At 36.7% G+C, this 27,249-nt stretch overlaps 1 protein-coding gene across 2 annotated transcripts in view; it reads right to left on the reverse strand.

Moving 5' to 3' along the window:
• Positions 1-27,249, reverse strand: part of LOC123685961 (Kv channel-interacting protein 4-like) — a 175,630-nt gene that overhangs the window by 61,241 nt on the left and 87,140 nt on the right. For both annotated transcript variants that reach the window (XM_045625863.1, XM_045625864.1), the window contains one exon: positions 24,427-24,497. In XM_045625863.1, coding sequence (XP_045481819.1) covers positions 24,427-24,497 — 71 coding nt within the window. The remainder of the gene's footprint in view (positions 1-24,426; positions 24,498-27,249) is intronic.

Raw genomic sequence — 27,249 nt, forward strand, 5'->3', positions numbered from 1 at the left:
AAGAGCACTGACTTGAACTCTGGAACTTTTGAGCGATTATTTAGTAATAGGGATTCATCAAACCAAGTAACTTGACATTTTAAACAATCACTTGACTTGAAAATCAAGATCGTGAAGAATCTCCTTCGATGCTGAACGCTCTAGGTGCTGGAATTTGGCAGTTATTTTACACATTGTTCTGTAAATTGAAGCTCCGTGAACTATCGATTGATATCAGGAGTTTTCAAAAAAAGCAGTGCATTCCCTGTTTTACATGAACGTTGGTCCAGGAGAAAGTTTTGCTCCAAATTGGTGTCGCGCCTGCTAACCGTTGCTGTTCAAGTGGAATAAACAGGAATTTTTGCATCATTTTGTGATAATGGATGAACCATAGATTCATCACTGAACTCCTGAGTCAAAGAGAGCATCAGCTCTATGGGAAGCAGTCGGTGAAAGCCATACAAAATCCCAAACATCAGCTGACAATGTTATAGCATCAGTATTTTGGGACGGGCATTGTATATTGTTGATTGACAAAGATAGACTATCATCAATAAATGTAACATAAAGTATATCATCGAGTCGATGTATTATTATTGGTTTTCTCTGCATCAGGGTCGTTGCGGCTCTGTTGATTTTTGTTCAAAACCCGACCTTTACCTAAACTCTCAGGAATGACAGCCTTCCTGAGATGATAGGTATAGGTAGGGTTGAGAACATACGGTTAATGAAACCGACGACATCTTCAGGAGCTTTGACTGTTTTCCAGTGAGTATCCAGAACTGACATTTGCACATTATATGATCGGCTCTTTATACTCCCTTTCCACAGAGCCTGCAGATCTCATCTGCTGCCTTACCCATGCGGTATGAAAGGTATTCGCACCACCAGTGTCCTGTCAGTGGAAGCACCACAATTTCCAGTTCGAGAAAAAAATAAGAAGAGCCCTGACTTTTGAGCGATTATGCATTCATAGGGATTTATCAAGCCAAGTATTATAGCTTGACATTTCAACCAACTACTTGACTTGAAAATCAAGCTCGTTAATAGTTACTTACTTGAGCTTGACTTGACTTGATTTCAGATATTTATTGCTTGACTTGATATCAAGCTACTTGATAATACTTGAGCTTGATATGCACGCGTCGCACGACATATATTTCTGCAATCTCGTGTGCGCTTAGACTAAATAAGAGGAAAAATAAGAGAAAAAAATAAAATAATAACAAAAAAATACGAGAAAAAAATAAGAAGAGCCCTGACTTTTGAGCGATTATGCATTCATAGGGATTTATTAAGCCAAGTAGCTTGACATTTCAACCAACTACTTGACTTGAAAATCAAGCTCGTTAATAGTTACTTACTTGAGCTTGACTTGACTTGATTTCAGATATTTATTGCTTGACTTGATATCAAGCTACTTGATAATACTTGAGCTTGATATGCACGCGTCGCACGACATATATTTCTGCAATCTCGTGTGCGCTTAGACTAAATAAGAGGATTCCTCGAGCGCCGAGAGACTGAAGCATTCGCCAGTGTGATTTTATTAGTAGTTTTCTCACATTTCTATTGAATCTATTGGTAGATTTTGGTAGTTTCAGAAATATCTTTCCCAACTTGGTCAAAATGGCCAAGGATTTTTTATCAATACCATTTTCTAGAGCTTCTCTTACAGTTACAAAAACCCTCAATAGGTAAGGCGACAAATCTATAAAATGCCCCATGTGTCTTAGATCCTGGATGGAAAATTATGAAATCAAAAGAAGTCTGGAGGTTTTTCAATATAAAGAAACTTTATTTTTTTATTTTGTTATGAATTATAGTGATTTCATTTATGTTTTTATTTAAAAAAAGTTGATATTTTCTGTTCTTTTATACAATAAGTTCAATAAATGAAAGTTTTTTTCGCAAGGTTCCTTCTCATTTCATAATTTCTTTATTGATGTGACACTACACAATAAAACTGCTAAAAATCAAGTAGCTTGATATGATTCCTTCAAGTACTTGATAAATAAATAATTGACTTGACTTGAGATTTGAAAACTATTAATTGACTTAAGCTTGACTTGAAATAAAGTCAAACTCAATCCAAGTAGCTCAAAAATCAAGCCAAGCCGTGAATCCCTACCCTCAATAAGAACAATTTTAAGTTTCGTTGAAAAAACTTTTTTAATAGTGTTATCATAATCTTAGAAAATTCTTGAAAAATAAAGAAAAGAAATCTCTGACGTGAAGACAAGAGCTTTTGAGCTCTCGAAAGATGCAATTGGCACAAAGAATAATAGGAATATAGTGCTTTCCTAATTCATTTAATACATTTAATCCAATTTTATCACCAGTTATTCCGGGTGTAGATAATTTACATGAGAACTAGCACGTTGCAGCTGTGGAGGCATGCTATGCATTTCAATGGTTAAAGCCATCCGCTTTTTTGAAATATCTCTCGCGGGTTTTCGGTCTTTTTTTTTCCTGTCCCGATCTAATAAATAAACACGGGTTGGGGTCCGGTAGAATGCAATAAAAGTATAGCAAATGCGCGCTCGACATCTGGACTAGAGGGATGAGAACGAATTAAGTTTATTATTTTTCATTTCATCTTCTTTTCCTCCAAGTTTCTGTATCTTACATTTTCCAACCGAACCTCAGAAAACTTCTGGAATTACTTCAGTAATTGAGCGGGATTTTGGCTTTTTCCACGGAGAAAAAAAGGACCATAAAAACTTCGTCAGATTTTTTCAACATCGAATGCTAGGATGTTGAGGATTTATTATGATGACTGCACAATTGGAATGACGTATGTGTTGTTGAACTTGATTATTGTGGGTTACATTCATACTTCTTTCGAATTACCTGCATTCACAAGAGTTAGGGATATCGTATTCAATCGTTTCGGAAAGTATGTAATCTTCGAGATAATCGCTGTAAAATCATTTAAAACTCAATAACAACTTGAATCGATCCAATAAAAATCAGCATGAGACATTTCGTCAATCTGGTCACCTTTTTTCTGAAGTTTGGTTCTTTGCATATGCTTCATGCTTATTTTGAAATGGAGTCAGTTTATCAACGGCTTCGATTTGAAACGAGTTTTCTGAAAATGCCAAGACGTAAATCAACAAACGCTGAGGCTAATAGGGTTATCGGTATGCTAAAGGGTGGCCTAACTCAGGGTGTTGTAGCGGAAAGACTCCAAGTCAGCCAAAGTGTGATATCTCGACTTTGAAATAGGTTCAGGGAGACAGGTTCCGTGTTGGAAAGACCAAGGCTTGGTGGGCGACGAAAAACAATACCTGCTCAAGATCGTTTCATCACCGTTTCGGCGAAAGAAAACCCTACATTTACGTGTAGAATGCTACGGAATACTCTTCAAAATGCAGATAGGATCCAAGTTTCCATCGAAACCATCAGACGACGGTTGAGAGAGGTGAATCTAGGTTCTAGACGTCCATTATGAGGAGTTCCATTTACACGTGATCATAAGCGTCAAAGACTGGAATGGGCAATCAATTCAATTGGAACGATCATTGGCGTAGTGTCCTTTTCACTGATTAATCCAGATATGGACGATTTTCAGATTCTCGACGAATAAGGATATGGACAATCCCACATAGTTAGAATAGCAACAGTTCTGTAATCTGGGAGTGGCAATCGGATACAATAACAAAGCCTATAGAGAACATTATCCTGATTCGTGCAAGTCAGAATAAGTGTTTGGGGAAGGATTGTTCATCAATTTCTATTAATATTATTAGGATCTTAGCAATATAGGACAATAATGAGATCTATAATTATAGCCCATCTTCTACTGATAAGCGTTTGTGTTCTCTGTAGGCTTTGTTACTGTTACCCATGGCCACTCCAGATGTTGTATTATTAGGAGCTAAGTTTGATAAATACTCATAACATAACAAAATATGTGTTATTGAGATTGTGTTTCATTGACAATAATGATTAAAAGATGGTGTGCTGTTGATTTTTTATTCTCAACCCAAACTCTTTCACACCCACTCAGGGATGACAGCCTCCTCTGCGTGTTGTGAAAAAGATGGGGTTGAGAACAACTGACTTTCCCATGTGAGTGGTTTTTAGGCCAGTCAGATCCGGACATTTGAACATTATGTGTTAGGATGTTTATACTTCCTTTCCACAGAGTCTGCAAATCTCATCTGCTGACTTACCCATGGGGTACAAGAGGTATTTTCATCGACAGTGTCCTGTGAGCAGTCCCACCATTACTCGAAGGTCAGCTTGTGGTAGCTTCATGAGCTTCCTGGTATAGGTCGGTGAAAGCACCACAAATTTCTTTGCTTGAGCAAGACCCGGAATGTTTTCCAGGGGGTTTTTCTATTTTTCCACTCCCATTGGGGCTCAGGACCAACAGGTTTTAACCTTGATGCCCTTTTTTGCAAGTTACTCGTCTTTTTCGTTTTCTTTAATACCACAATGTGTATGTACCCACAGTATGAATGAATGAAGTATTAATTTGTTTACAATCATAATAACAAATAAATCAAACGAGATCAACCTCTTTTGCAAATTACAAAACAAAATTAACAAATTCAGTAACAAAACAAAACATAGTGCTGCTCAGCATCAGAGAAAATGATGCCAACAACACACTAAGCATTGAGAGAATCGAGCTGTGAATTTACTCTCTCATTGAACCAAATAGATTATTCTTAAATCTATTTCTATTTTCATACTTGCATAGTCAATCTGAATATTCTAGGAAACCTCTAACTAATGAAAAATATAAGGTCGTTATTATCTGAATGGAAAAATTACCACAATAAGGCTGTATGAGATTAAGAACTCTCAAAGCTCTCCCTTTTATATTATTCAAGTGTGAATTGAACTTCAGCTCTGAATCCAATGCGATTCCAAGATCTTTAATCTTCTCGACTCTCTCAAGCTTCACATCGTTCATCATATAATCAAAATATACGTGTTGTGGAGTGTATAGATAATCGCGGTGGACAAACACGTTATTAACAAATTCATTGAAAAAAATATTGTAAACCCTTCGTATTTTTCTCCAAATTTCAATCCTTGCTATACTATCTATGTTTTACCAAAAAAAAAAAAAATAAAATTTAAATAGTTCCTTCTGGGTGTTGCAGTTTCTTTGTCAGTTAGTATATAACGGAATTGAAATTATGAATATCAAGTCATGTACAAATAATGAACCTTCTTATGAATAAGGGACTTCCAAATAGGAGAAACATTCTCTCCCAATATCATATCGAATATAACATATTATAGATAATTACGTGACTATTGTATATACGTGACCTATTCTGGCATCGATTTCCATTAAGTCCATCTGCCCACGTGTTCGTGAATAAATTTCGTATACGTGGTCTGTACGAAACATTTTGTTCAATATACATGCATGTTATAATATACATGCATGTTATAATATTGTAAGAAAGCTATTTATAGAAGCAATCACAACCGAGAAATGGAGAGAGTTGACAGTCATGACAAGCCGCTGTCTCAAGGTCATGATTTCTGTATCGAATCTCCTAGGTATGGGTCAGACCTATCAGAAGATTTGAGATAATAATATTAATAATAATAATGTTTATTTGTCCCAAAAGAAATTACCACATAAAGTTTAATACAATCTGTGTATATAGTATAAACCTATCAAAAATAAACATTTTGTTTCCTAGAAAAGTTCAAAACTTGTACGTGGGCAGTACATATAAAAAAAAATTGCAACAAGAATTTCGTGTACACAAATATAAAGAGAAAGAAAGTAACAAGAATTACAATGGTTAACTCGAACAATTAAAGGTGCCAGGTAGGTATGTGATTTCAAACCAATAATTTTCTTTGACATCAGATTATCCTGATTCGTGCAAGTCAAAATAAGTGTTTGTGGAAGGATTGTTCATGTCAATTTCCATTAATATTATTAGGATATTAGCAATATAGGACAATAATGAGATCTATAATTATAGCCCATCTCCTACTGATAAGCGTTTGTGTTCTCTGTAGGCTTTGTTACTGTTACCCATGGCCACTCCAGATGCTGTATTATTAGGAGCTAAGTTTGATAAATACTCATAACATAACAAAATATGTGTTATTGCGATTGTGTTTCATCGACAATAATGATTAAAAGATGGAATGCTCTCTTTGAAGGTGATCGAAGAGTCTTCTACGATGCTGAACGCTCTAGGTGCTGGAATTCGGCAGATATTTTACAAATTTTTTTGTAAATTGAAGCTCGTTGTGTGATAACGGATGAACCATAGGTTCATCACTCCACTCCTGAATCAAAGAGAGCATCAGCTCTATTGGAAGCAGTCAGTGAAAGCCATACAAAATCCCAAACATCAGATGACAATGTTATGGCATCAGTATATTGTTCATTGACAAAGATCGACTCGATGTATTATTATTAGTTTTCACTGAATCGGGGTCGTTGCGGCTCTGTTGATTTTTTGTTCTTAACCCTGCTAATACTTACACACTCAGGGATAACAGCCTTTCTGAGTTCGTACGAATTAGCAGGGTTTGAGAACATACGGTTAACGAAATGGACGACATCTTTAGGAGCTTTGGCTGTTTTCCAGTGAGTATCCAGAACTGATATTTGCACATTATATGTTCGGCTTTTTTTACTTTCCCTCCACAGATCCTGCAGATCTTATCTGTTGACTTACCCATGCGGTATGAAATGTATTTGCAGCTGGAGTGTCCTGTCAGCAGTCCCACTATTATACCATTTTCCAAAACTCAGCTCATTGTAACTTCAGAAGCTTTCTGTACCTTCTGACCTTTCGATAGGTTGGTGAAAGCACCACTGATTCCTTTGCCTGAGCAAGACCAGGAGTGTTCCTCCAAGTTTCACCGCTGCCTCATATTAGTCTTTTCCAAGCCCACAGAAGGGCTCAGGACCAACAGGTGTTAACCTTGATGTCTTTTCCGATCAAGTAGCCTCATTCGATCTTAATAATCATTCGAATTAATTGTTGATTGATTGAGATCAATCAATCAACAATTAATTCGAATGATTATTAAGATCGAATGAGAATTGGAGAATTTGGTGATTCAAATACTGTATAACGCTCACAATCACAAAACACTTGTGTTCGCACTATCCGGACTGAAGTGACGTTATGTAATTCGAAACAAATCAGATGATTTGTTTCGAATTACATAACGTCACTTCAGTCCGGATAGTTCGAACACAAGTGTTTTGTGATTGTGAGCGTTATACAGTATTTGAATCACCAAATTCTCCAAATAAATATGATTAACTTCAAAAAAACGTTTGACAAATATCCAACAAAACATATTCATTTATTTTATCAGCCAACTTGATGCTTTTTCTGATTGTTCATTCATATTGCATCTAATAACGGATATTATGTTAAAATTATCGAGTAAAATTTGGGAACAGCTAAATTAAACGAAAATGACAGAAGTGCCGGATTCGCCGGAGTAGAAAGAAGAGTGTGGATGTACCTATACCGTATTAAAAATCATGTGAAGGCAGAAACCATAAAAGAATATATTCAGAAACATGAAGATTTTCATAATTGTAAGATAGATGTACACGAACTAGAAGGAGATCCAAATTACAACAAAAGATTCTTAGTAACAGCACCAATAGATAAAAAAGACTCCCTATATGATACGTCCTTTTGGCCAGAAGGAGTGGGAATCAAGAGATTCGACTTCAGAAGGCACAAAGAATTCTTGAAAAAGAATTTTTTATAGAGTACAATCAGGGGCACAACACCTACCCAAATAGATACTTCTCCATCTTGCACCAAAATGTCCAGTCCCTATCCAACTCAATAAATATAATAGAGGATACAATAAAAGATCTTGAAGTTCTTAACGCACTTTGCTTAACTGAACATTGGAGAGACAAACAACAACTCAGCAATCATGGTATCCAAGACTTCATACTTGCAAGCTCCTTCTGCAGATCCCTAAATAAACATGGAGGTAGTGCAATCTACCTAAGAAGAGGCACAGCTTACCAAGAAAGACAAGATATAGTAAAAATGTCAATAGAAAAGGTTATGGAAATATCATCAGTTGAGATCAGGACCCACTCGGGAAACATAATACTGCTATCCATCTATTCCCCTCCAAATGAAACCAGACTATTCCTCAAGAAAATAGAAGAAGTACTTGATATGATATCCTGGACAAAGAACACAGTTATTATTGCAGGAGACTTTAACATCAACATACTTGATAAGGAAAATAGGAACACAAAGGACTTTCTCGAGCTCCTAAACTCGTATGGCATAATACCAACAATAGAAGTACCGACAAGAACCACATCTACCAGTAGCACATGCATAGACAACATAGCTACAAACCATAAAAACTATACAGCAAAAACAATACGAACAAACATTTCAGACCACGATACAGCTCAAATTTTAACAATAAAACACCAAATAGAGGATACTAATAAATATAAATACAAAAGAATTATGACACCGCATAGCATACAGGAGCTGAAAGAAAGATTGGAACAAGTAGATTGGGAAATTTTGAAGGATATCCCAGAGCAGGAGGTAGATCAACAATGGGCAACCTTTTCGAATATATTTAAACTCGAGATGGATTTTTCATGTCCCATGAAGAAATCAGTACTGAAGACCACCAAAAAATCAAAGCCTAAGAGCGAAAAACTAAGGAACTGTAAATCAAGACTGGACATACTACATACCTGCAAAATATACAACCCAGCATTTCAAGAACCGTACAAAGAAGCAAAAAGAGAATATGATCTTATTATCCAAGAGGAAAAACGCCAGAACTATAGAAAACAAATACTCGAATCGGACAACAAAACCAAAGCCCTGTGGAACACAGTTAAGAAAATTAAAGGTAGCACACACCAAAATACCGATATAACAGGAAATCCAAAAGAAATGGCAAATGAGTTCAACAGCTACTTCTCATCCATAACAACCAATAAAACCAACTGCAAAAAAAATTTAGAACCCCACTGTAAGATCCCAGGCGCTACATCTAACCTCAAACTTCGATCAATATCTGAAGAAGAAACCATGAAAATAATAAGTATGTTGAAGAACAAAAATAGCTGTGGCACTGATGGTATCCCAATGAAGCTTGCAAAAGAGTGCACAAGACAGATTGCAGGTCCTCTCACATATCTCATAAACACGTCTATGAAAAATGGCATATTCCCAGAGATTTTCAAGACGGCACTGATTAAGCCGATATACAAAAAAGGGGAATTAAATAAACCAGAGAGCTATAGACCGATAAGTATCCTCCCAACATTTTCGAAAATATTAGAAATGGCCATCTGTATGCAACTAACTTCATACCTGATAGAAGAGGATATCTTGACGTCCTGCCAACATGGATACCTAAAAGGAAAATCAACACAGACTGCAGTATTTGAGTTTATCACTGAGGTTTTGAGTGCTCTGGAGGACTCCCAGATCATGATTACATTAATGCTGGACTTGTCGAAGGCATTTGATAGCCTATCCCATGATCTCATCTTTGATAAACTTCAGTCATATGGTATAAAGGGAACAGAACTAAACTGGTTTAGGTCCTACCTGACAAATCGTAGACACAGAGTGGTAATTTTCCAGAACAACGAGGAAACATTGTCAGATGTAGCACCTACTGAGCTGGGCGTGCCACAGGGAAGTATATTGGGCCCCATACTCTTTATCATCTTCCTTAACGATCTGTCCATGATAACTGACTCTAAACCATATATAAAGATGATAAATTATGCAGATGACACCGATTTGAGTATAAAAGCAGATACTTTTCCAGAAACAGCCAACTTAGTGAAGACAACATTAGCTCAAGCAAGTGAATGGTTCAAAGACAACAACCTACAAATGAATACGGAGAAGACAAAAGCAATCCTTTTCAAGACTACACATGCAGGCTTTCAGACGCCAACAAACATCCAAATGACAAACTCCACTGTACACCTGCAGAAATCTGGACATTTCTTAGGCCTTCACATAGATGAATCCCTCAATTGGAACGAACATATCTCGAAACTACGAACAAATCTGAGCTCTATCTGCTACACATTGGGAGTCCTCAGGAAACATCTTGACTCCACATCTTTGAAAACGATATACCATGCGGTCTTTGAGTCAAGGATGAGGTATGGGATCTTGTTCTACGGAAGCTCCAGCAACATGACAGCCATATTAAAGATGCAAAAGAGAGCCATTCGGGTGATGTTTGGTATGAGGAGAATTGAATCCTGCAGGGGGATATTTCGGGAAAATGGCCTCCTAACTGCACCTGCAATCCATATCCAGGAGTGCCTACTTTTCGTGTTCAAAAATAGGCATTACTTCAAGGAGAAAACAGCTAGTCAATATGAAACGAGAACGACCACACTAAAATACCCAAAGCACAGGTTAACCCTAACTGAGAAAGGACCAGAGTACAGATGTATACGTTATTACAACAAAATTGCGAACTACATAAGAGAAGAATCATCCCTGAAACATCTAAAGAAACTCGTATACAAGCTCCTGCTGAAGATTGAACCCTACACGATTGAGGAATTCTTGAACTATGCAATCTGAGTGCAAGCCTTCTATGACACTATTTCATGTCGAGTGGGTTCATTCGAGAATGTATTTTCCTTTACATGAAATATAGCATATTATTATATTAAAACAGTCATCATTCATGCACACACAACTATTGATACAGTATTTTGCATTTCTTCAACTAGTTCAGCATCAGCTGAATAGGAAGCAGTCGGTGAAAGCCATACTTAATCAGCTGACAAAATTATGGTATCAGTATTTTGAGACGGGCATTGTATATTGTTTATTGACAAAGATAGACTATCATCAATAAATATAGCCTAAAGGTATATCATCGACTCGATGTATTATTATTAGTTTTCACTGCATCGGGGTCATTGCGGCTCTGTTGATTTTTTGTTCTTAACCCAACCTTTTCTTACACACCAAGGGACGACAGCCTCCTTTGGTTTGTATAAAAAAGTATATGGTTAAGAACATACGGTTAACGAAACCGACGACATCTTTTGGAGCTTTGGCTGTTTTCCAGGGAGTATCCAGAACTGACATTTGCACATTATATGTTCGGCTCTTTATACTTCTTTTCCACAGAGCCTGCAGATCTCATCAGCTGCCGTATCTATGCGATATGAAAGTTATTTGAACTACCAGTGTCCTGTCAGCAGTCCCACCATTATCCAAAGCTCAGCTCGTGGTAGCTTCAGAAGCTACGAAGGTTTAGATCGATGAAAGCACCACAAATTCCTTTGCCTGAACAAGACCAGGAATGTTTCTCCAAGTTTCTTCCACTCCAATGGTTGGACTGCTGCTATATAAGTCTTTTCCAATCCCACAGAAGGGCTCAGGACCAACAGGTGTTAACCTTGATGTCATTTTAGCAAGGTCATCTATTTTTTCGTTTCCTTCAATACCACAATGCCCTGGTACCCATAGTATAGTTACTTTATTCCCCCTGGCCAAATTCTTTATGGTATTACGGTACTCCCATGTCAGTAGAGATCCCTCGGTATATGATTCTAGGTATCTAGCGTGGCCTGGCTGTCCGTAGTGATGTAAAGATGCGCCCCTTTGAGGTTTCTTTTAAGACACTTTCGGGTGCAAGTATAGACAGCTAGTGTCTCGGTTTGCAGAATAGAAGGCTAATTTCCTAGGTTTCTAGAAATCCTCGTTTCAGGCCCTTACCCCACAATACCTGTGCCTCTTTCTGATTTTGATCAATCGGTGTACTATGTGGAGGACTTTTTTTCTAAGCGATTTACGAAGTTCATTGCACTGAGACTGTCATTCGACTTGGTGTAGAAGTTAAGATGGAAACGTACTCCAATAAGAGAATGAATTCTCTTTCAACGCTCCTTTTAAAAAATCAATGAAAAAAATATAACATCCAGCGTTTTATCCATATCTGGCCACCAGTGATCAGTGGCTTTTTGCAGACCTCAAACTGTTTAAGGGCAAAAAATTTGGCATTAATGAAGAAGTGATTGCCGAGGTTGAAGACTATTTCGGAAGTAGAGACGAATCTTTCTACAGAAAAGGTTTTGAGAAGTTAGAAAAGCGTTGATGTACATGCATGTATTAATCTTGAAGGTGACTATGTTGGCAAATAACTCGAATTTTTAAAGAAAAATGTGTTTTACTAGTTTAGTCGGGGACTTATTGAGTCAATTGTTACCCCCAAGGTGAAATTACTAACTGCTTGAGATTCCTATCGCCAAAGCGTATCGGGAATAGACCTCAGAGAGTATCTGAAATTAGCTATCCAGAACACTTCATGTAATGGAAGCCCTGCAGGGATGATTTTCTGGACATACCTCGTACTAAGATAACAGAAATTCTACCGGTTGTGTAATTCGACGTTACTGTTTATCTGTACTATGTAGACAAACATATTTATTTCACGTAATGTACTGAGGGTTTTGTATCTACTTGGAAGTGCATTCATTTGATATTGGTTTACTGACGGGTTTAATGGAAACGTCGAAACCACAGAGGCTTTCATATTGCTACTGCTGTGGTCTTTTGTGCCAAACAACTAGATCTCTCAGATATTAGATTATCACATTCCAATCAGCAAAATTATATTCCAACGTGATATGCTCTGAGTTGCACAGTTCACGAAAGCTAGAAGTTATGTGAACGATTGAGTTCCAGAAAAAATCAAGAGATACACTGGCTCACCAGAAGCTTTGAGTGTTCGTTCATTCATGCATCTATTGTGCCTGCATTGAATTTTTTGAGGTTGTAAGCTTGAAATCAGTATTTTACATACTCCTTCAACCTCGGCTATCACTAAAAGCAAAATTACTTTCTCTGGAGCTCTGCAAAAATCGAGTAATCGCTGGGGGCCAGATCTAGAGAATGAGCTGGCTTCATACTCATTGAATTTGGCCTTGGTTTTCATCGATTTGTGACTAGGATCATTGTCTTTATACAAGAGAACTTTTTCACAGTAATAACAAACTCTGATATGTCTGACAAATATTCAGGAGAGACGTAGTTCAGAAAATAATCAAAAGAAATGTAAAAACAATCACATACTGCAAACAAAATCTGATAGGTCTGACAAATAAACTGCTCCACATGAGTTAGGGATATTGACTTAAATTCAAATCTGGTGAGTGCGGAGGTATTGGTAAATGTGGAATCCTCGCGTGCATTCTCAACTATGGCTGCACGGTGCGGTCTAGCGTTTTCGTCTAGAAATTGAAAAGTTTCACCAATAGCAGCGTGAAAATTTGGCACAACATTTTCAATGACATGCTCCCTAGTGTAAGGCGGTCATATTCCCAGGAAAATTGTGCGGATCTGTGCGCCCGTTGAAACATATCCCGGCCCATACCATAACACTACCCCCTCGGAATGGATGAACTTCTTGGACATAGCGACAATTACGGGGTATGCGTTGGATTGTCCATTCCCTTATTCTTCGAGAATATGAAAATCGTCCATATCTGGATTCATCAGTGAAAAAGACACTACGCCAATGATTGTTCCAATTGATATGTTGCCTTGCCCATTCCAGTCTTTGACTCTTATGGTCACGTGTTAATGGAACTCCTCTAAATGGAAGTCTAGAACCTTGATTCACCTCTTTTGATGGAAACATCGCCTCCATCTGCTTTTCGAAGAGTATTCCGTAGCATTCTACACGTAGATGTAGGGTTTATTCTCGCCGAAACGGTGATGAAACGATCCTGAGCAGGTATTGTTTTTCGTCGCTCACCAAGCCTTGGTCTTTCCAAAACGGAACCTGTCTCCCTGAACCTATTCCAAAATCGAGATATCACACTTTGGCTAACTTGGAGCCTTTCCGCTACAAAAACCTGAGTTAGGCCACCCTGTAGCATTCCGATAGCCCTATTAGCCTCAGCATTTGTTAATTTACGTCTTGGCATTCTCAGAAAACTCGTTTCAAATCGAAGCCGTTGATAAACCGACTCCATTTCAAAATAAGAACATTCATGAAGCATTATGCAAAGAACCAAACTTCAGAAAAAAGGCGACCTGAGTGACGAAATGTCTCATACTGATTTTTATTGGATCGATTCAAGTTGTTATTGAGTTTTGAATGATTTTACTGCGATATTCTCGAAGATTACATACTTTTCAAAACGATTGAATACGATATCCCTAACTCTTGTGGAGCAGTATATTTAGGAGAGACGTAGTTCAGAAAATAATCAACAGAAAATGTAAAAACAATCACATACAACAAACAAACTCTGATAGGCCTGACAAAGATTTAGGAGAAACGTAGTTCAGAAAATGATCAAAAGAAAATGTAAAACAATTTCTCTTCAATTCAAAATGGAGTAAAATGATTTAACAAGGAACTTATAAAGCCATGTATCCAGACTCGAATACTGAACCAGTCATATATTATTCCGTCGTCTTCAGTGGAGTAGAATGCCTTACCTGTGAATAAAATGATACGCAATTCAAATGCAAAGTGAGGCAGGTATTTCATTATTTATTCTGACTTTCAATGAAAGGCTCCTGAGAAGAACCTTCAGCGATATAACATATTTACCTATAGCCTACAATAGAGCAGATATCAGAAAATGATAAAAAGGAATCTCCAGGTCCATAATTCATTCTGAAGCTCCACTTTTTTTCATTCAACGCAGTTTTTCTCGTGTCAGTGGAATTCAATTGCACAATAAAACTCATCAGCGTTGGGTTTTTACTTGCATGCAAGTAGTATAAATAATTGAATCGTACTTCGAAGTTTAACGATTATAGAGTAGTTCAGAATTAAATATGCAGTTGGGGTCGTTATACATTTTTTTCAATGCATAGTTTCCATCAATTAGTAGTTCTGAAGTAGTTATAAAAGGACTTTTGAATTTAATAAAAATGTACTTTCTGGAATAATTAACTATTCGATGCAATCAAATTGTGGTAGTTTTGAAATAACGGCATGACAATGAAATAGATCTATTCCTTGTTTATATTTACCGGTAGATATTCTGAGTGCATTACTGAGTCAGGAATGGTCTCAAACGATAAAACCATTAAAAACTAATTCCCACTGAACTTTTTGTTTTTTGTGTTTTGTGAGCTCATAAAGTAAAGCGTAACATTCTTTATTAGTTGAATTAACAATGTTATCAAAGATACTTATTATCTAGCAGCAATTGGATGAATGTAACACCCTGTAGTTTGTTACATTTTTTGATCAATAAAAATGTATAAAAAAAGAAATAATTTCTTTCATATTCTGTCTGCTAGACCACAAGTTCCAAACATGTTTGGAACAGCTCATTTTTATTAATCTAAAAATATAACAAACTACAGGGTGTTACATTCAAACCAATTGCCGCTAGACAATAAGTATTTTTGATAATATTGTTGATTTATCTAATGAAGAATGTTACGCGTTACTTTATGAGCACACACAAAACTACTGTATTTTTGTCCACCCTGTACCAATTGGAATCAACATGTGATTTATGCATTTTTGGAATCAGCTCAGCTAGAGTAATCCAAAAATTGAGACAAAATGGGGGTGTTTCATTCAAAAAAAATGACGGTGACATCTTAACCCGAAAGTAATTCTCCCTGTATATTAGATTATTATTTTAAAATACGGTAAATTAAAATAAAAAATCGACGTGTTTCAGGATTATTTCTTAAAATGGTCTATTTAGCTAAAAATGGATTTGTTCCCTACTTTACGGATACAGTGTATAGCTAAACATTTGATACAGTAATTTTTAAGAAACGCCCTGTAACTCGAGAACGAATCAATATATCTATGATCTGCCTTCTGAAATCTTATTATTCCGAAAAAATAGATAGGGGGACCTTGAAGATTTTTTCTTTAAGTCTTATAGTTCCTCGAAAGGTTTTCAGTGAGTATCGAATTTGGGACACCCTGTACCGTTATGTGTTCTCAAAGGCGGTGGTGACTGAATTGTAAGTCAAACTCTTAAATCCATATTTCATGACCAGTTAAAATGCAATTCAACGTATTGTTATGAATACTCGAAGAACATAAATTATATTGATTGATATTTGATTCCACCATTATTCTAAATTAATAATAAGGTGAAATCCTCAGAAACGATTGAAATAAATAATTCATCAGACCAGTATTAGCTTCAAGTTCAGTTCAAGTGATGTCAACGAAATATTTTTTTCGAGAATTCAATTAAATTCTTGACATCTAGCCAGCCGTGATGGATATGGTCGAATAGAATTTCCGGAAAAATCCTAATGAAATTATTTGATGATCTGACTACTCCGAAAACGGATTATGATGAATTAGAGAGGATAAGAAAGGAATGCACAGCAGCTGAACGGATTTTCTGAAGCGGAAGGTTATTTTCCTTTGTTGTTTTCCTCTGAAGAGTCATCTACAATATAGATAGAGTTGCAAAAATTTCGCAGCATTTGAAATGAAATAACTTAGTAAATTCTTTCTGTTCAACTATTACTCATCATAAATAGAAGTTATTCAAGAAAATTTCACAAGTTATCTACAAATATAAATATATGGTAGAAAATATAGCCTAAGCTGTAAATAGCTAGTGTGCTCAACTACACATCTCAAATATAGGAAACGTTACTGCAAATTACATAACAAAATATTAATTTCAAACAATCAAGCATTCATCGACACATATGCTTGATTGTTTGAAATCAATATTTTGTATTGCTCTTTCTCAAAAGAATATATATATATATACATTACTAAAGTCATGGATCAATGAACAATGAGTGGTAAAAAACTAATTCAGCAAATTATATACATAAATAAACACATATGAAAGAAACTCTGCATATTAACTAACTATTCATGCAATAAATAAAGACAAAGAAACTGCAACACCCAGAATGAGCTGCTAAAATTTTAATTTTTTTTGGTTAAACGTCGGCATCTCATTAAGGATTTTTATTTCCCCTGTCCTCTTTGCCACTACATAGTTGAATATACAGGGTGGCCATTTGAAAACGAAACAGACGAGATTACAGACGAAATAAAGTTTTTCGATAGAAATGCTCGGACAGGTCGATTTCTGTTTCGAGGGGGACAACTTAAGATGTAGGTTACGGACGCATAGCGCTTAAACCCTTGCTGCTACAACCCCCACCCCCAATTTTTGAATAGGGAAGATGGGGTGAGTGATACCTCAATTTAAAGGTATTTTATACTGATTTCAGCACAGTAATTGTTTTTTCATTTTTGCATTAGCTCTCGAAATATTCATGCGTTAGTTAGTTAGGAAGGAAGCCACAGTCATGGTTGTTTTGAAGCTCAAAATGTCGATTTTTCACAAAACACTACAAGTGCCATGAAAACACCACTTCATTTTCAAATACTTAGTTAAGAATATTTCGAGAACTAATGCATAAAATGAAAAAACAATTACTGTGCTGAAATCAGTATAAAAATACCTTTCAAATGAGGTATCACTCACCCCATCTTCCCTATTCAAAATTTGGGGGTGAGGGTTGTAGTAGCAAGGGTTGAAGCGCTATGTGTCCGTAACCTACATCTTAAGTTGTCCCCCTCGAAACAGAAATCGACCTGTCCGAGCATTTCTATCGAAAAACTTTATTTCGTCTGTAATCTCGTCTGTTTCGTTTTCAAATGGCCACCCTGTATATAGATAGTATAGCAAGGAGTAAATGATTGAATTTGGAGAAAAAAACGTGAAGGTTTTTTCATGTGAACAATTTTTGTTATTTGCAGTGACGGCTCGTGCCCTCGAGATGTGGGTCGGCCACACATTTTTTTTTTTTATATATATATTATATATATATATATATATATATATATATATATATATATATATATATAAAATATATACATATAAAATATATATATATATCTATATATAAACAAATAGATTTCCACGTCACCCAAGAGGTACTATTTGACGACGCGTTGGTTTTTTGTTCAATTATCAACATAAAATATATATTTGAATAAACATAGAGAAAACCTCTCATGAATACATATAAATAAAAGTATAAAATTAAAATATAAAAAAATCTTATAAAGACCACAAAAAATATTGTGGAAATGACCGCATGTATTCTGGTCAAAAATGTATGAGCTTGCGTACCCTTTATTCATTTTTATAGATCAAATCAATTCGACGATCTTTCTTTGTCGCGAAGTCATCAATTATTTTCTCGAAAAAAATGTTTCCTCTGGCTTGTTCTTTAACTAAACCTTTTTCGATTGATATCAGTGCCAGGTTATTTAAACGGTCTTGAGACATCGTGTTCCTACTGGACGCGGATGTTGATGGAAGGGACAAAATCATACAAAATAACGTATATAATTCAGGAACATCGGAAACAATATTATTTGAGAAAATGAATTCCGTAATACCATTCAGCGTATTTGAATTGCCGAAGATAGCATTGTCCGAGTACAAAATTTGTAATTCACGTTTGAGTTTATCCTTACCGAAAAAGTTTTTGTAATTATCGATCAAAGATTTGAAAGGTATTTCCGGAAAATTACGAACGTATATATCAAATTTATTAAAATTCATTAGTTCCAAAAAATGAAGTGATGAAATGTCTTTAAACCTTATTTCAATTTGAGTTATAATTAAATCCAGAATTTCACAAAAAAGCCGTTTCATTGAGGAATTATCCGTGAGCTGAATTTCGGAATCTATTTTACGTTTTCGACGTCTAGCACTCGGTGGCATTACTTCTGGGAGTTTTTCTACTTCTGAATATAAGCGAATGAAATACTCATCTTCTGTGCGAAATTTTTTCAGAGTCGATAATAAAGAAGTGATTCTGGCGTTGCAATAAGTTATATCTGATAACTTATGCTGGATTATAGAGAAAACGGGATCTGTGTATGTAAAAATCAAATTAAAAGAGTGGAGAATGAATAAAAATTCGAAATCATTCAACATTTTCTTCAGACCGGTAGCTTCACGTATTGTAATATCATCCCATTCATCCAAATTGTCGCTGATATGATCAAAAACTTCAATTAATTCTTCTCTCTTATCGAATATTCTTTCTATATTCTTTTCTGATTAAGACATAATGTCTCATAATTAACCATTCATTTAATTATCAAATATTTGAAATAAACTGTGAAAAGTTGCTGCTTGACGCTCTGCAATAGGATAACCGGCCGGCCGACCCTGTGGATTGGGAAGCGACGTAACATCGAGTTGTTGTGCCGTTCTACTGAGTGGTCGTATTCTGGGCGTATGTCGTAGTATCTTTTCCTTTACGTAGCGCTCTCGGTAGCGCCGGTTCCGCCATCGGCTCTTGGCCGACCTAATGTGATGAGATGCTTTCAGTGACATTCCAGGAGTTGCAATTGTATAATTGTAACATTTGTGTTACATTTCAGACCTAATGTTACGGTGTTACGTACAATTCTGGAATAACTTGTTTGGGGTGATGTTACGAAAAGTAACCATTTACGATTGTGGTTTGTTACAATTTATGAAAGGGAATAACAACGCTGGATGCTTTGGAAATCGAATATTAGGTGGGTCCGAAAGAAAATATTGGCCGGTATAAGTTATATTTTCCTGTTCTGAGTGGAAATATTCATTACCGAGGGAATTTGGATATCGAAATCGATAACTCCGATTGAGTTTGAATGAATTGAATATCTATAATTATTTTCTATTTCCCGATAATTTTTGGGTCGGCCCGGCCGACCCTGCCGACCCTGACGAGCCGTCACTGGTTATTTGAATATTGTACTCGTTTTTTGTATTTGAAAACAAACCAGCTGTTCGAGGAGATCCAAAGTCGATGTTTAGTTGTTGTTTGAATGCCTAGAGCACGTGTAGGAATTTTGCCATCGTTGTGTGATAATGGATGAACCATAGATTCATCACTTCACTCCTGAGTCAAAGAGAGCAACAGCTGAATGGGAAGCAGTCTATCATCAATAAATATAACATAAAGGTATATCATCGACTCGATGTATTATTATTAGTTTTCACTGCATCCGGGTCGTTGCGGCTCTGTTGATTTTTTGTTATTAACTCTACTTGCTCATACGCACCACAGAACGACAACTTTCCTTGGTTCGTAGAAGAAGCAGGGTTAAGAACATACGGTTAATGAAACCGACGACATCTTCAGGAGCTTTGACTGTTTTCCAGTGAGTATCCAGAACTGACATTTGCACATTATATGTTCGGCTCTTTATACTTCCTTCCCACAGATCCTGCAGATCTCATCTGCTGCCTTACCCATGCGGTATGAAAGGTATTTGGACCACCAGTGTCCTGTCAGCAAATCCACACCCTTATCCGAAACTCAACTCGTGGTAGCTTCAGGAGCTTTTTGGGGTAGGTCGGTGAAAGCACCACTAATTTCTTTGCCTAAGCAAGACCAGGAGGGTTTCTCCAAGTGGGTTTTTCTATTGTCCCACTCCTATTGTTGGACCGCTGCCTTATATTAGTCTCTTCCAAGCCCACAGAAGGGCTCAGGACCAACAGGTGTTAACCTTGATGCTCTTTTTGCAAGTTCATCGTCTTTTTCGTTTCCTTCAATACCACAATGCCCAGGTACCCATAGTATAGAGAGAGAGAGAATTGTTTACACAGGTCATAACTAAAATGAAAGATACAAAATGTCACAAAACTCAATACAACACTACAACAGAAAAATATAGGGATTATTGTTGCAAAAGCAGTGTAAGTGAAATGCATAATCAATAGATCTAGATATAGATACAATTATAAATAGATGAAACAACAAATCAAGGCATTGATAGAACAATAAACTGAGTATAAAAGGATGCAATAGTATTTACGTGTTTAAATTTACAAACAATAAAAAGAAATTGTTTGCAAATGTAGTCGCACTGTATAAATAGTACACAGCTGGATTATAATAATAAACAAATAGTAGTAGAACACAAAGTGTAAAAATAAAATGTATACTCAAAAAAGATAGATTAATAGTTATGTTTTCCAAAACGAAACGAACTCCTCTACAGAATGAAATATATTGTTGACTAGTATCTCCTTCATTTGTCTTTGAAATTTGTATTTTGGCAAGTTCCTAAGTCTAAGGGGTAGTCTATTATATAGCGATATCGCAAAGTACTCCAGACTCTTTCGAGATTTTTTAAATTTCATAACATTTTTCCTGATGTGCTATTTATCTCTAGTGTTATAATCATGTATGTCAGATTGCAAACGATAATTTCTATCATTACCATGAATATACAATAAGTTCTCAAGTATGAAAATAGATTGAAATGTGAGCTAGTGTGTTACCTCTTTTACCCATCCCAAATATAGGGAAAGCTATTGCATCAAATTCATGGATCAATGAACAATGAGTAGCGAAAATTTTAAATTTTTTCTTGGTAAAATATAGATAGTATAGCAAGGCATAAATGATTAAATTTGGAGAAAAAATCGTGAAGGTTTTTTCATGTGAACAATTTTTGTAACTTGAATATTGCTAGAGCACGTGTACGCGGAATTTATCGGCAGCTAAGTGAATTTGAAAGAGGAAGAAAGAGGTCATTTCGAGAAATCGCTAATAGTACGAACAGAAATCCGACTACTTTTATGAGATGTTGTCAAGCGTGGTTTGATAATGACCAAAATCGAAGAAGAGTAGGCACCGGAGGTCGGAGGGGCACAAATGAAGTTGAGACTTAAGTCCATCAGAGACCGATTTGCGACAACTCGATCTTTGGCTGATGAGTGGTTAGGAGAACAAGGCCATCCTGTATCTGTCCGAACGGTTTACCGCGGAATAAGGTCTTTATGACTGCCGCATTATCGACCCCATCTTGTGTTATCTCTGATGGTTCAGCATCTCCGGAAACGATTACAGTGGTGCAGAGAACGTCAACATTAGAATGTGGAATGGCATCAGGTCGTCTTTTCTGATCAATCTCGATTCTCCTTGGGTGCATACGATGGCCGAAGAAGGGTTAGACGACGTCGGGGAGAAAGACGTGAACCTCAGTTTGATATTGAGCGTCATGTACACCGGACAGCAGGCGTTATGGTATGAGGTGCTATTGCACATGCAAGTAGGTCACCTCTAGTCTTTATTCGAGGTTTAATGACAGAGCTGCGTTACCTTCAAGAAATAATGGAGCCATAGGTTCTCCCTTACCTTGACCGGCTTTAGAATCCAATATTTCAGCAAGATAATGCCCGACCTCATGTTGCCAGAGTTAGTTTCGAAGCGACCCATATGAATCTTGACATGGCCACCTATATCCCCCGATATTTCGGCCATAGAGCATGTTAGGGACATCATGGTTAGAAGGCTTGGAAATTTACCCCAGCCCCCATGGACTTCGTCAGTTCTGAGACATGAAGTACACTTAGCTTGGGATAGTATCCCTCAATAAGAAACAGACAATCTTATTGCATCAATGCCAAGACCTGTTGGGGAGTGTATAGATAATCGCGGTGGTCAAACACATTATTAACATATTCGTCAAAAAAAAATTGTAAACCCTTCGTTTTTTTCTCCAAATTTCAATCATTTACTCCTTGCTATACTATTTATGTTTTACCAAAATAACAATTGAAATTTAAACAGCCCCTTTGGGCAGTTTCATTGTCAGTTAGTATATATTCTAAATGGAAACAAGTTTTTCCCCACATTTTGCAGCCATGTCCGATAGATCGAAGTTCATTGCCCCCAAATAGTTGAATACCGAAATAAATGAAACAGGAATGAATTTTTGTGATTTTTACCATTCGAATGGCCGTAACGGACGTGAGAAAATTAACACACAGAGATGAATGACCTGAATAATAACTAAAACACAGAAACGCTCTCGGGTTTTGATATTTCAACGGCCCTTACAAGTAACAGAGAAAACGGCCCAAACTTTCCTAACATGTCACATAGGATGAATTTCGGCCTGACAAGGGCTTGGAATTACAAAGCGAAAAGTTGATGTTGTGGAATTATGCCATTTGGAAGATCTTAATTGTCGTCAGAATCATTGTATAAATAACACGCAAGATTTCAATTCCTTTTGTGCATATCTTATAATGAGGAAATGTATACTGAGTGGCCCACATAAAGCAGTCATCCCCTCCAATATGGTGGCAACTCCTTCAAAAATGTTAACTTTTAAAGAGACTAGTGATAAAAGACTGGAGCATCTTCAAAATCATGTATGATTTTTTTTTCAACGTAAAAGATGGTTAGAACACGCGGAATTTGGTTTCGCACTTATTCACCCAATCTGTAGTGAACAGTAATAAAGATAAGATTAAAAAACTGGTATAATCATCGCACATAAGTTAAACTAACGGGTGTTTTTTTTCGAGGTATATAACTTTAAGTTGGCATTAATGTTCAATATGGCGACCAATTCAACAGCTGTCAAGTGATTTATTTTCAGTTTGGTTTGGCAATTCATTATGAATAGACTCACGCCTGAACAACTCTTGCAATTAGTGCAATTTTATTTCGAAAATAATGGTTCTGTGCGGAATACGTATCGCGGACTACATCCATTTTATTTTGTTTAGCGATGAAGCGCTATTCTGATTGGATGGCTACGTCAACAAACAAAACTGCCGAATTTGGAGTGAAGCTAATCCTCAAGTGTATGTCGAAACACCGTTACATCCAGAAAAACTGACTGTTTGGTGCGCTTTATGGGCTGGTGGAATCATTGGTCCGTACTTCTTCTAAAACGATGATGGCCAAAACGTTACAGTCAATGGTGATCGGTATAGAGCCATGATTACTAACTTTTTCATTCCTGAATTGAACAATCATGATGTCCAGGAGCTGTGGTTCCAACAAGACGGCGCAACATGTCACACAGTTTGTGCCACAATCGATTTATTGAAAGACACGTTTGGTGACCGCCTAATTTCACGTTTTGGACTTGTGAATTGGCCTCCAAGATCCTGTGATTTAACACCGCTAAACTACTTTCTGTGGGGCTATGTAAAGTCATTGGTCTATGCGGATAAGCCACAAACCCTTGACCATTTAGAAGACAACATTCGCCGTGTTATTGCCGATATACGGCCACAAATGTTGGAAAAAGTCATCGAAAATTGGACGTCCAGATTGGACTACATCCGAGCCAGCCGTGGCGGTCATATGCCAGAAATCATATTTAAAATGTAATGCCACAAAATTATCTTGCGGATAAGTAAAATTCCTGTCAATCGAATAAACCATCGTTGTTTTATTGCAATTTAAAGTTCTTTAGCTCTAAAAAAACACCCTTTACAAGAAACCCCCTGTATCTTGTAAACAAAGCGTTTGCGGACTTTTCAGTATATTAGATTTGCACGGTGACAGTAAATATCGATTGAGTGTCCATGAGATTTATAAGAATTTCTCCCTTGATTTTAATACACACGATACATATTGGGGGACTTCCATATAACTTATTGCAGACAATCAGAATTACTTATTTATTAGAACTTACATCAAAACTAATCTTTCCAGTCTGTTTCTGCTTCATTGTGTTGAAAACGTAATGCGCGTAGTTTGTAGCATCTGAAACAAAAAAGAAGTGATAAAGTGTATTAATAAGCCAAATATCCATGTGTATATCATATTTTTCCATTGAATATATTGATAGTTGGAAAAACTCGAAACAAGTTACATCGCATTAGGTCTTGGATAATTCTCTGAGATTCACGTGGTGAGTGTAATTCTAAGAGCGTATGAAGATTGCTGTATCCACATAGGTTGTATCTGCTCGTTCATACTAACAAAGTTCTGCCCTAGACTTTGTTCTTGTCAGAGTTCACTTACTGTTCACCTTTGTTTAGTTTTTGTTTGGTGGGCCGGATCTAGTGTGTTCAGAACTGATGTATCAGGTTCATCTATGGAATTAGGAAGTATGATCATGTGTCACATAAGTTGGGAGAATTGATTTGGCTTCCGTTGAGGATTTTACGCACTTTGTACTGACGTTCTAATATCTATATACGTAGTACAAATATACTGATTAACAAAAGTTGAGGAAGTTCAGGAATATTGGGATAGGTTCAAAAGTTGCCAATTCTTGCCAAAAAATGATCATAAGAATCTAAATGCGTACTTTTTTATATGAATGGTTTTTTTAGTGCTCGTTTGATAACTTTTTCATTTTCAGGCGAGTTCTTTTTGTTTGCGTTTCTAAGAGTGTTGGATCAGTTAGTGTTTTAAGTTCTTAATAAACCTGAATTTTTGCCTCGATATGTGACAATGGATGAAACATGGCTCCATCATTTCACTCCGGAGTCTAATCGACAGTCAGCTGAGTGGACTGCACACGATGAACTGAATCCAAAGCGAGGAAAAATAGAACAGTCAGCTGGCAATGTTATGGCATCAATATTCTAGGATGCGCAAGGTATATTACTCATTAAAAACCTCCAAAAGGGCCAGACCATCAACTGCGATTATTATACAGCGTTATTGGATCGTTTAAAGGATGAAATCGTTGAAAAACGGCCCCATTTGAAGAAAAAAAGGTACTGTTTCATCAGGACAATGCACCGTATCACAAATCAATGGAAACAATGGAAAAATTGCATGAATTGGGCTTCGAATTACTTCCGTATACACCGTATTCGCCTGATGCCTATTTTGAAGCGAAAGACAAATCGTACTACAAAAATGGTATCGAAAAGTTGGAAGATCGCTATAATTGCTGTATCGCCCTCAAAGGCAACAATGTTCAATAATAAAATCGGATTTTGCCAAAAAAAAATGTTTTTTACTATGGTAGGCCTGGGACTTTTCAATTGGCCTGTTATTATTCAATAGTTTCAGATCACCACCTGTTTGAAATGCGAAAATTACAGATATATAAACGAAATAATAGTCTCCTGTCTCTCTGGAACAGCACGCAAAAATGAATATTCTACACTCGTAGAAACTCAGTCAGCAATTCCTGTTTCCTTTCTCACTTTAAACGTGTACGACAAATTATTAGCCTTCTTTGTGAATAGAGCGAACGCATGTGCTTTACGCTTAGAGAACAGAATATCCCCATCACTTATCACTTATGTATATGAATCGATTTCGTCCCAGTTCAACATGTTTAATATTTGATTGTAGTCAAGTATAATAGCTTTTCCCAGACTCAGTCTGCTATAAATAGAGCACAAGGGATCTTTCGAACCCAATTTATTTTTCGCAATCGCGACAATGCCTTAACGAAAAGTCGAAAACCACGGTAACTGGATTTTCATTTATTAATGAGCCTACAAAAAGTTGTATTTCAGTGTAAAATTACTTCCCCATTCAATGGAATAGGGTCAAGTGGTTCATATAAACTTCATAATTGATGTTGTGATGGTCCCCAGAGCATTTTGTACCCATGTTTATGTTCGTGTTGGTTTCAGTTTTTGGGCTGACGTGTTTTCTACTCATTTCTTTATTTATGTCCATTATTGACAGTTACTTCCGATACGTGTTTCTCTGAAATATTTATGACTATGACTAGTGCAATCTGATGGATTATTCTCTGATAGTCTTGAGAGACAGTCTTTACTGGAAAAACAGAGGCTAATTTTACTAACCACAAATTATCATCTGCTAGCTTCTGGTGCAGAATAGGTTCCTTTGTTGTTTCCCGCCAAGTCTTGCTCATCCGAAGACTTCATCACTGTACAGATGAGGGTCAAATGCCTGTAACACCTATTTGTGTTTAGCACTTCTCCTTGAGGGATATGTCCTCGAAGAAACCTCAAAGAGGTGTGTATTTACATCACCACGGACAGCCAGGTCACGCTGAGATCCTTAGAATCATATTGTCAGGGGTCTCTACTGACATGGAAGTTCCGTAATACCTTGAAGCAACTGCCCAGAAGACATAAAGTAACTCTTCTATAGATACCGGGTGGTATTGAAGGAAATGAAAAAGCCGATGAACTTTCGAAAAGAACATCAAGATTGACACCTGTGGGTCCTGGGCTTGGAAAATACCCATACAAGACAGCGGTCCAACAATGAGAAGCCTCTAGAGGAATACTCCGGGTCTTGCTCAGGCAATGAAATTTGTGGTTCTTTCTCCGACCTATACCAGAAAGCTCCTGAAGCTACCACGAGTTGATCTTCAGGTGATGGTGGGACTGCTGACAGGACACTATCGGCAGCAGATGAGATCTGCAGACTTATTCAACTGGTTTTTTTCTATCTCTAATAATTCCGAAGATAAGCCAACCACAAGTTCTTGAAAACCTTCTTCAGAGTAGGTTGAGTAAGTTTTCAAAAAACTACTTCAGAGAAGGTTCTCTAAAACTTGCTGTTAATC

Source organism: Harmonia axyridis, chromosome X (assembly GCF_914767665.1).
Source record: "Harmonia axyridis chromosome X, icHarAxyr1.1, whole genome shotgun sequence".
In the NCBI taxonomy this organism is placed as follows: Eukaryota; Metazoa; Arthropoda; class Insecta; order Coleoptera; family Coccinellidae; genus Harmonia; species Harmonia axyridis.